Below are 11,844 nucleotides of genomic sequence, written 5' to 3'. Positions count from 1 at the left end.
CCAAAGTGGCTGGATCCAAGCCAGATTGGATCACTGCCAACTCACACAGGCCTACATATTAATGGGTTCTAAACACAATAAGGAATGGTGGTTAAGGGGGAAACCTGCTAAAAACCACTCAATCCCCTATTTATCCTGAGTCACTGCTCTGGGCTTAGAGCCACCTGAGCTAATTTACAAGTTAAGTCCTACTTGGAAAGAAGGAAGCTAAAGTAACATGGGTGCTAAGGTACACAGTTGACAGCCCAGAGGTTGCAAGTTCAAGGACAGCAGGAGCAGTCATGGTGCAGTCCTGTCAGATTCCAACAAATCTCTGCATTCTACTAAATGCTTTGTCACAAGAACATAAGAAGGAAGGACGTGGAAAGAACTTACTCCTGCCGGGCAAGGAGCAGAGGTGATAGGATGCTGTGCCAGAGGCTGGATGCAGCGAAAGAGGAAAAAAAGGAGCCAGGACTGGCTCCCTCATTGGTATGGGCATGTTTTATAACAGTGTGCTGGGACCGACTGGGCAGCCAGACCCCTAGAGCCAGGATCAAAGACCCAGCAGAAGACCAGCAACGGGAACTGGAAGTGAGATCTCCAAGCGGTCCAGAGGGGCTAGACTGGGCATTCAGTCCCAGTGAGGGGACCTAGTGGTTGCCCCAGGAAGGAGTCCCAGAAATAGCTCAGGGCCAGAAAGGGCCCAAGGATTCTTTTATAGGGCCATCGTGGATGACAGAGGTCAGCAGTGAAGACTGGAGTCTGGCAGGACTAAACAGTGCAGGGATCCTGACAAGGCTGCCTGATGGTGAGCATCAAGCCTGGGAAAAGGGCAACTTGCCAAGGGACAGAATGGTACCGGAGCCGGATGATGTACAGGCAAGGTATAAGCAGCAGTAGGAAGCACTTGGGATAAGAATACTGTCCATATCCTACGGCCATAATATTCCAAGAGCCAGAGCACCAAAAGTACACAAGATACCAACTCCAACGATACAGGTGACGGCATGGCATTAGGTGGAGTGGAAGGGAGTGGAGTGGAAGGTGGAGTGGAAGGGAGGCACAGCCCCAAACAGGAGAGGCAGCGGAGATGACCGAAGGGAGGCACCGGGGAGATGGGATTGAACATCTTCCTCCCAATTAAAACTATTCTTCATCAAAGACATGGCAGGCAAGACCCCCTAGAGGACTGACCCGAAGTCACCCTAATGACCAAACTGTTTCTTCCCAAAAGCAATGGCAAGGTCAGAGAGGAAACCCCATACGCAACGCGCAGGGGAGAGACATGGGAGATTACAGAAAGATAGCGTGCAAAAAACCTATTAAATTAAAACAGATCCTCCTTTCCCTAATTGTTAATTATTTTAAACAATGTGGCATAATTTTAAAAAGCATTTAAGGCTGGACTATTTTTAAATGAGCCTAAAGGAGTTAGGATCCCCATTCCCACCAAAGTCAGACAAGATTCCCATAGGTATCTTTGAAAATTCCCATATTAAATGTTATTGCCTATTGGCTAAACAGCTTAAAGTTCATTGGCTTTCCACACAAATGTAATCTGTCTACAATAATATATTAAAATCATAAAACTGATTTAGGCTCTGTTCAGTACTCCATAAATTTTATGCAGTCCCTAAAGTACAAAACTGGGATTACTGCTGTGGAGCTGATCAGAACAGTGCTTAATCTCTTCCCTGTAGACAGTGAGCTTGTCAGAGAAGAAGAAGAGAGACTGTGGCAGCTAAGTGAATCTTTTGCTTCAGTTTTCCTGGACAGAATAAAACAGTGTAAGAGTCCACTGGCATTAGCCCTGTATTGATCAAGTGTATTTTGCCTTAAGAATTGGTCCTTTTCTTTTTCATCTCTATTTAGGCCTAAGGAGATCAGGTGTCCTTATTTTGTTGAAAGGCTCCTCTTTTGCATACGATGTTATAGTGCGCTAAGAACAACTTTTGGGACACCTACTCTGTATGTTACCTGCCACTACTTAGGAATCAACCATAGTTACTTGAATATAAGACAATCCTAATTATAAGATGACCTCCCAATAATTAGATTTTGTATACAGAAAATTTATAAATTTGTTATAGTTTTCCAGGTACAGCATCTAATTATTGGAGGTTTCCTTTGAATGTATTCCCTTCCAACTGCTATAGTAGGGAAAAAGATCTGGGGATACAGGTAGCCCCCTTACCCTCTGCCCTCCCCCATCTTCTTTCCCCTGCACCTCCTTCCTTATTGTCAGTTCCTGCTCTCTGCTCTCCTGGAGCTCATGGAAGTGAGAAGCAAAGTTGAAAACACTGACCTAGATATAAACATACCTGCAGTAACTTGCATATAGGACAATTACTACAGGTACCCATAGACTTAGTCCATTCAGAATTGATTCAGATTACCTCTTTTGAAACTGCTGCAAGTTTTAGCTTATGTACTCCATAAACACTTTGAAGCAGCACTTCTGTACCTACGTGTATACATTACAACCTATACATGACATTAGTGCAAATCCAAAAGGTTCATGATAGGCCTGTGTTGTGTCAGGGATGATGGTAGTCTTATGCAGAGCTTGGCTTATGATTTGCATTGGATGGCTTGGTTAGGGATGACCCTGCCTCAGGCAGAGGGTAAGATCCCTTCCAGCCCTATTTCTCTATAATTCTATGATTTACCACAAATCTTTGGGCTGGGCCTCAGTAGAGACAACAGATCCTCCAAAAATTTATATGTAGGTGAAGCACACGGCAACCTGGTCCAGCTGCATCTCATGGAGGGCAGACCCACATTTATATGCACCAGGCTGAGAGAGGGGATGACAGAGGGATTCTGGGTAACTTGTTTGTAGGGGGCCACATTCAGTGATGTTTGCCAGACATTTAAGGCTGGTTAAAAAACAGGACTCATTGAATATGGGAAAGAAAGGGTGCAGTGTCAGTATGGGAGTGAAGAGAAAGTCAAACTGTATTCACTGTAGTGGCTCACCATGACTTGAAAAAAAGGACTGAGTGCAATGGGCACTACCATATAGCATATTCAGATGGACTGCAATAACCTATCCTTGTAGTAGATGCAGAAGGAGCAGAGAAATTTGAACTGGCAGGTAGCCCACTGGGCACTTAATGCAGGCATGAAGAAACAGGTAGGGGCAGAGAGGTCCATCAAACTGCCCTAGGCAAACTTGGCGGTAGGAGGTGGAAACAATTAATCACCTCTTCTGGGACTGTCCTTACACCAGAGAGTTGTGGAAAAGAATACACGTACTCCTCCTAGTACTGACAGGGTTCATAACCCTGACCAGAGAGGCAGTTCTGTACAGACACTAGATTAAGCAGCAACAGACACTAACAGCCCACTTTGACTAATTCATTTCCCACTTCAGGAATGTGCTGTGGAAGACCAGAAACCTACTCAAACAGAAAACACAAAAATCAGTTGAGCACTGCATCAAAATGGAATTGAGTGAGATGTACTGGTACAATAGGAAGATGGTACATGATGGGCGGGAGATGGCAGACATATGGAAGAGAGGGCTGGCACAGACTATTCAGAGGCAGGTCCCCCAAAGAAAGCAGCTATGATGACAATGGTGATGGCAACAATGACGAATAAAATGACAAGTGAAAGGACTGGGCAAACAGGTGGGGAATTGGGGGACAAGGGGAAGGGCACTGAAGTGGTCTTTTGAGTAATTGTGAGTGATGGGCAAACGGGTACATGGGCATGCGAGTGCATGGTGCAATTTTGTAACTGGAATAAGAATAGTGTAAGTATAAAGGTGTGTTGCAGATTGTTAAGTAAACTACAGTGCTCACAAGACAGATGGTTAAAAGGGTATGCATGTATATATATTGCAATATATATTTTGCAAAAAAAAAAAAAAAAAAAAAAGGTAGGTTCCCATCCACAATTTATGCAGATGGGGGATTGCTCTCAGGCTTTCCTTTTAGCTTGCACTTTTGGCCTTTTGGCTAGGGGCAAGTGAGATTGGAGGGTATCTGAACTCTAAGGCCTCTGGGCTTTGGGTTTGCACGCAGGATGCCTGCCATGAATTTGGGAACATCTGAAGCCCCAGGCTGAAGTGTCTGGGAGGTAGGACACTTGCCAGTGATAATGCCACACAGACTAGAATGACTGAGCTCTGCTCAGTCATTACAATTTAGAATTGATTTGGCTGATTCAGCCCCACGTATGTTTGCTCCATTTGAACCATGTGTTTTATAGTCATGTTTAGTGCTGGGGGTATTTAATCAGCTTCATAGTTGGTTTCTTTTACTGAGTACATGCTCTTTTTGGCAGCAGCTTACTGATAGACAATGTCTTTAGCGAGGTTTCCTTGTATGTGAAAAGGGGCTCCCCCCCCCATGTTGAGAGGGGGCCCTCTTATATTTGAGTAAATATTGTACTCAGTTTGAAGCCATAGGTTTTGCTTTTCTTTTTTTTTAAAGCAGGGATGTATTTTAACTTCTCCAAAACAAGTATGGCTACATGCATAGTGTGCGAGTACGCTCTCCCCACTTCCGTGATGTTTTTGCTCAGAGGTATACAAACCATCTGTGCCTCTGATACAGTGTTCTTAAATAACCTCCAGGCAGATTTCTATGGTTTTTAAGTATTTTTCTTTGCCCTTCAGCCTGCTTTTTACCATGTTCCTTTTAGTTTTATAATCTGCCTGTTTAAAGTTCATTGTTACTGGTTATCCCTCAGGGAGCAACTTTCTTTTATGATATCAGAAGTAAAATTCTACAGTGATTAGTGCTACCCAATGGGGTTTCTGTGAGGACCTCTTGCAACTCCTATATATTACAGGATATCACACTGTAGTCTAAATCTGCACCCCCCCACACACATTGCTTTGTAGATAGGAAATGAGGAGTATTAGGGGAGTCAAAGGGGGTAAAATACTCTACCATAGAGAGAGGAATAGCAGCAAGACCACATTATACTTTCTACCAACACTGGGAGGTTGACTTGTGCTTAATTTTTTTTCCAGCTGTCAGTACCTCAGATAAAAAGCTTTTCCGACAGACTGATAGAAGGACGTGATGGCGGTAAGCAGAGGGAAAATTTTCCTCTCTCATGGAGGTCCTCTCTACAGGATGTGATTAACAGAGAGAAACCTCCAGACACAGCAACCTCATGAAGTTTTCACAAGATTGTTCCACTGAGTGAAAGTGGTAAAGGCCAAGTTGCTACTCTAGCATTAACTCCCAAAATTCACTGATCCTCAAAATCTTGAAGGATCCACTGCCAATCCCATATCTCACAAAAGTCCTGTGCTTCTACACTGATTCCAATGGATACCCCTGCCACACATGATATCTAGCAAATCTCCTAAAAGGGATACAGAAATTTTACAGCATGGAAAGTGTCTACTTAAAAGTTAAGGGATAAGAAACAGTGACAGAGCTGGAGAGGCAGCTAATATACCTACCCTGTTAATGGAAAGATGATCCACTTCAGGCATGGATCCTGACAGGGGAATAGGGAATGGAGTAATATGATCAAGGTTCAGGTTATTAACTAGCTTCAATACTGGCTGAGGCTGCATTTCTTGTACCATACAAAAGGTAATGACTCATTTTCAAGGATGCCAGGTGTCCTTGAAAATAAAAATCGGTCCCACATGGCCAAGTGAAGCATCACTTAGTTAATACACAACATGAAGGAAACAATCAACTGAAATGATGACATTGCTATGTCTTGATTCATTGTAAATCTATAGCCTCATAATAAGATTATACATTTACAACTCTGTAAGTGAAAAGAATGAACAGTCTTGCAATTAAATTTTAGAAAGTATATTTAAAGCACAGCTGAACACAGGCTAGTAGTTCTCTGTGCATCCTCAAAGTACAGCCTTTTAGCACCCATTTTATGGTATAAGGTATCTCTTTGAATAGTACAGGATACAAGTTGTAGAAAAGAGACTCTCACCTATTTAAATTTCTGATTAGCCCAATGCAAATCATCATTTAGAAACTTTTCCTGCTTTTTATTTTGAAAGAAAATTATTAGTCTCCTGAGACAGTCTATATGTACAAACAGGAACAGAATTTTTTGGGCAACGTCCTTACTCACCACTGTGTCTTCTGTTCTATCGCAGCTTTGGATATGCTTTTTAAATAGACCCATTCAGTCAGCATACAAGGATTCCCACAGATTTTGTTTTCCATTCCTATTATCTCCGTTTTAGTAAAAAAAGGTGATGTTCTTTCTGCAGACAGAGCAATCTGCCTCCTTCTTTACTGACGCCAATATTGCTTACTAGGAAATGCTCAAGAAAGGGGACACAGCCCTAATGTCATCCTTATAACATGACAGAGAAACACACTGAAGTCCACATTAACTCTATACAAGCATCTATCTGTAGTGCTGCTATATTCTATTGGCACTGTGCCAGCTTACTGCTCAAATGAGTATAATATGAACTAGTACTGCCACCAGTGAATAATTTCCCAGAGTCTCAGTTGAACCAAGAAAAGTTCCTAATCATATTTTTAAATAAAGTGAAACCTATACAAAAAAATTCCATTTGGCACACTGTATCAATATCACCTAGCTCTCTACTTTTCGTTCATATATCAAAATGAGCTGTACTCGAAGGGTATAAATATATTCCCCACTGGATAGAAGAGGCAACAGATGAGGAAACAGGAAGTGACCCACCCTAAATCAATAGTAAAGCCAAGAACCTTGAATCCCCATCCCACATCCCATGCAATGAAGCTTGCTTCCCTATTATGAGAAAGCCACTGCCATTAGGCAACAGATTTTTGATGGCTCATTAAGTGGTTAAGATCATTCCAGTGTACATTTTCACTAAACAAGTAACAATTCTGTTTATTCACAGGTTTCATGTTGAGCTGATGACATGTATAATTTTCCTGGTGTGTCACATCTAGTGCAGTGAATTTTCACATTTAATTGGCTAAAATGCTTTAGTGCATCATTCACTGTTCCTAACAGAACATATCCAATTAGCTATATAGTTATTGCTAGGTGAACTGAAATACAAAAAGGGCATTTTTTCCTGCTTGGAGTGCTACATATCAAGATCACAGTAAAAGAAAGTAGCTTTGATTCCACCTCCCTTTTTCCAGATCCTCTTGCATCGCATAAAGACCTGCATATAACTGTTTTGGGTCTTTTTGTCCTAAACTGGCATGTCCACCTCTAGTTTGACGTTTGAGAGGTCTGTGACTATACTGCTGTAGTGAAACAGATGTGGAACTGCATAAATAATAATGCACTTCAACTGCCCCCCCTTCCTTTACCACTCCTCAATATTATAACTTCTGGCTTAATGAAAAGAAAATTCTAGTTAAATGCAATTATTCACTGTGCCTAACCAAGTTAGCAGTCTTCTTTTGAACATGTAGAACCAGATTTAGGTTTACAGAATTCTCTAATTTTTTTTTAAATCTAGTTCCCTCTGATCCCTGGCAAATATTAGTAGTCTGATAACCACGTCTCTGGAAATGCCTCCCAGCTGCTATGAAGAGCTTTCAAGGTTGGGAGAGGAAGATACGTACAATGTATTTTTGTGCTGACAAACAGCTCCAGAAAAGGTTTAGGTAAGCATTTTTTAAAAGTTACCTTTTTCTTTCAACTGGTTCTCAGTGAGAATGATTTACTCTCTCAGTCCAACAAAATGTCCAAATGTTTCTGCAACATACTGTAACCATCATTCTAAACAAGATTTCTCATGGGCATAGTTCATTTTCCATAAACACACTGGATGCAAATATGTTTATTAAGATGTGATCATTTGAAACAGATTAAGAACTAGCAAATTTTGTTCCTGATATTCTTGTGTATGTACTGCATGTGTCTGAGTCAGTGAACATCCCCATAATATAACTGTATGTTACTATACTGAACCCGGGTGATTCCAGTACCAACCTGCTAAAGCAATTTGAAATACAAAACATGGAAATGAACTAATATGATTATAGATTTGGTTTTAATTTCTGACAATACATCTGTTCTTTTACAGAGAAGCAGACTACCTTACATTTAATGTGCACTGAGTTCATGTAATTAACAGCAGGGCAGTTATTGTGATGTATATTCAAACTATAGTTTAAACTGCAATAATTTTCACTTGCCTGGAAGTCCCAAAAGTGTAAAAGGCTTCATATTTGAATGGATCAGAAATCCTGCTCCATCTATTGAAATCTTTTGTAAATACGCTTTGATGACTAATAATTCATACACTAAAGATCAGTTTCTTTATCACATTTACTGTTTTAATACCAATATTAACAAAAATAAAACTTAGAACAGCTGTCTCACACAGCAATTTCAGTTCAGCTCCTTGATGAAGCTTTACAGTCACATTCATTCTGCATGTTGTCACATAATGAAACAGGTTCATGGCCTCTGATCCCATAATCCCACAACAGTCTCCTATCAGTTTACTTATGATTATGGAACACACAGTACTTCCAAACAGTGTCAAAGGGTAATGTACCAGCTGTTTCCTCTACCCCAGAAACCACATCAGCTTTCACTATTATTTTCAAATTTCAGCATGTCCTTTTTCTATAACCCAGAGAAGGGTGCTCATCTACTTGACAGCAGAACATACAAACTTGATATCACCACAGCCAACAAGTCTGACTGACTTTGGGTGTGGACACACAAACATCTGAAACCCTTTCAAACCTTTGGGAACCTTTCAAAAAGGCATCATTGGTATGTGTGTATTAGATAAAAACTAGTCAAAATGTAACAGAACAGCTCTAACTTTAACATTACTTCCAGCCTTATCGTGGGAGCAGTTTTTCTACATTTGAATACTTCTCTGCTCCTGCACACACAATAAAACATCAAAGCTGCTGCCCTCTTTTGAAAGAGTTCCAAATATACATGCGTCTGCACCCTTTGTATCTCACATTATTAAAATAAAAGCTTTTCCCAAAACATATCCTGCTTACAACGTTCCCATGCTAAACAAGACAAAAATATTTTTAATAGCTGAAATGTTAAATGCAGTCTTTTAAAACAAGCTGTTTTATATCCCACATGAGTACATGTATAACTTTCTACAACTAAGTGTATTTTCCATCCAGTATTTTTTCCAAACACTAAGCCCAGCCACACTGTATCCAAGGTGGACTAACTGGGTTTCTTTGCAGTCTGCCCTATGAAGAAGCCGACACAATTGCTAACGGACCCAGTCTTGTAACCCTTACACATACAAAAAAGCTCCATCAAGTAAATTTAACATACTTGATACTAAGGCAGATGATGTGTTAGAACTCATGGCTTTACTGGGTATTGAGTCCTGAGTAAGAGCTACATGATGTGTGCCTCGCGTAGATCACCGAGGCAAAAAAAAAAAGTGATCCAAGTTTTATTTAAGTAAGGGTCAAAGATTTTAGTTCTTAAAGCAAACTACTGAAGTCCTTATAGTTTTGGAAGTTAGGAAGATGAACTCTAACTGGACAAACTCCCCCTGCAATAGTATTAACTCAGGTCTTGGTGTGTATTAAAAAGAAAATAAAAAAGGGGGGGGAGGAGCAGGACTTTAAAATATTTGGCTCGCAAATGCAAACATATTGATGAGTTTTCCATCTTTTACTACTAAAGTGGAATCTTAAAAACAGCCATTTGCATGGATTTTACTTTACACATACATTTAAGTTTTATTTTAAAATGCAGTCCAAAAACACTGCTCATACAATAGCATCCAAACCACCAGTTTTATATTGCATTTCTCTGATGGTAATTATTTTACACCAACTGAAAGAGAACCAGACTCAGACATGCACAACTACTAATCATCATCTTCTTCATCATCAAATGAGAGAAGGCTACTATTTTTTATCTGCTTAGCTGCATTCAGAGAGATTTTTGGTTCGCTCCTATTTTTCCTTGACTCTTTTATCTTCTTACTTGAACTTGCAGTCAGGCCCAAAAACTTCTCTTCTGAAGGACGCTTTGATGGCTTCCTGAACACAATTTTTCCATCAGAAGGTTCTGGTTCTTCATCTGTAAATAAAGATTGCAAAAATCAGAACTGCCTGTCACATATACATGGTGATGTCTCTTTTTCCCCAAACTAAAACTGACACAAGACCCTAGAAATTGAAAAAACAAACAAACGAAAAAAATAAAATAAATTAAAGTTCACCAAAATGAAGTCAAGGTTTTGCTGTAAAAACATCATGAGCTAATCCTCTCGGGCTAGGGACAGAAATTACACACAAGATGGTATAAATTATTGGAAACTGGTTCAAATGTGTAAGACAACAGAAGTTCAGTGCACATAAACCTCTTTCAAAATGGCCAAAACCAGTTTAAGATAAACCTGAATGGATGTAGTATCAGACTTAACTGACTTGGGTTAAATCGGTTTATTGAACATGTTCCAGATCCCCTCCAGATTCAAGTTAAAGCATCCTGGCATGCTGGGCGACTGAGTTAAATGTCCCTTGTGAACCACCCTCACATGGTGGGCATTCTCCAGTGCCCCCCAGCTTCTGGCCTGGGCCACTGCAAGCATGTGGCCTCATTTCCAGAATCAAAAGTGAATGTCTGTTCATTTGCTTATTGGTTCAATTTACGCAGCTTAGATTAATCTGCAAACATTGAACCGATTCAGCCTCAGACTTTTTGACTCTCTGTACTTAACCTTGAGGAAAAACAGGACTGCTCTGTGGTGTTCATCCATCTAATAGCCTGAGAAATCCCTTCTCTCATGGCTGCTGTAATTATCCTACTCACACCAACCAGAGCTTTCGGAACACAGGACTGCAAGAGGCTTCATAGGCCATAACCTGCAAATGTAGGGGACTGGATTCAATCACGTACCAAGGGAATCTCCAAAGCTGCAACGTCAAACTGTCACACACCTACAAAGCACAATACTAAAAAAACCCAAGAAAACCTTCTAACATACTGTAGTTGAAAGAAGGAGAGATGGTGACAGTCAATGCCCTACCATCTGGGCAGAAACAAGAGAGATGGCAGAGCCAGCCACCACTGCTTCCACATGATCTAGCTCCACATGTGTAGAAGGAAAGGACCTCCATTTCACCTTTTGCAAAAACATAATACTGTCTTCAATATTTCACAATCTACATCTCTAAAGGGCTAAATACCTAGCTTGAAAGGTATCCTCAATTTATTTCTATTAACTTTGTCCCACTGCTAATTTCAGATGATTAAGGGGAAAAAAAGCCCCCAAACCTTTACCATCTCTTCTTCTACGTACAACAACGTTCTATTGTCTTTTCATTTTTTACACTAGGTGCCAGGTGTAGGTGCATTTATATTGTCACCATGCTGAACACATGAATTCTGCTCATCCAGATGTGAAAAGGAAGATGTGTGCACCTGAAATAAGAGGGAGATATTCTGACATTGCCAAGGAAGCAGAGAAGAACTACTACATGAACATATCACGGAAACATTCTGATAAAAGAATGAATCAGAAGCAAAGGCTCTTGCTGCAGTAGCTTGCAATTTACATGATTTGTAGATGAAAGGCATTTAAGAACCAGTGCTTCTTCTCCCGCACAATACATTTTTTTTAACAAAGTAAAAAAATTTGTTCTAAAATCAATTTTGCAATAGGAACTTCCTGGTGACAATAGTACTGCTTGACAAAGCTGTGGTTTATTGATTCCCCTTTAACAATGACCTCCATGCCACTATAATATCAACACTCAGGGATTTTTTTCCCCTTCCCTTTCTTATTTAAATACATATGATCTGCAGCAGAAGTTATTTTTTTTAATCAGCATTATTGCAGAAAACATCATAAAGACACATTTGAAAGTTGACCAATAATCAGAACATGTTCTAACTATAAAAAACATTACATTTTTTATGTTAGTATTTTTCCTGCTGAACCGA

General features: G+C 40.2%; 1 protein-coding gene across 1 annotated transcript in view; it reads right to left on the bottom strand.

Moving 5' to 3' along the window:
* Positions 1 to 7,923: 7,923 nt before the first annotated feature.
* The window catches only part of KIAA1143 (KIAA1143 ortholog), a 16,602-nt gene continuing 12,681 nt past the window's right edge, over positions 7,924 to 11,844 (bottom strand). The window contains exon 3 of the mRNA XM_019537367.1: positions 7,924 to 9,975. Coding sequence (XP_019392912.1) covers positions 9,761 to 9,975 — 215 coding nt within the window. The 3' untranslated portion in view covers positions 7,924 to 9,760. The remainder of the gene's footprint in view (positions 9,976 to 11,844) is intronic.

This window comes from Crocodylus porosus, unplaced genomic scaffold (genome assembly GCF_001723895.1).
Source record: "Crocodylus porosus isolate Cpor-Errol unplaced genomic scaffold, CroPor_comp1, whole genome shotgun sequence".
NCBI lineage: Eukaryota > Metazoa > Chordata > Crocodylia > Crocodylidae > Crocodylus > Crocodylus porosus.
This window is presented reverse-complemented; position numbering and strand designations above follow the sequence as displayed.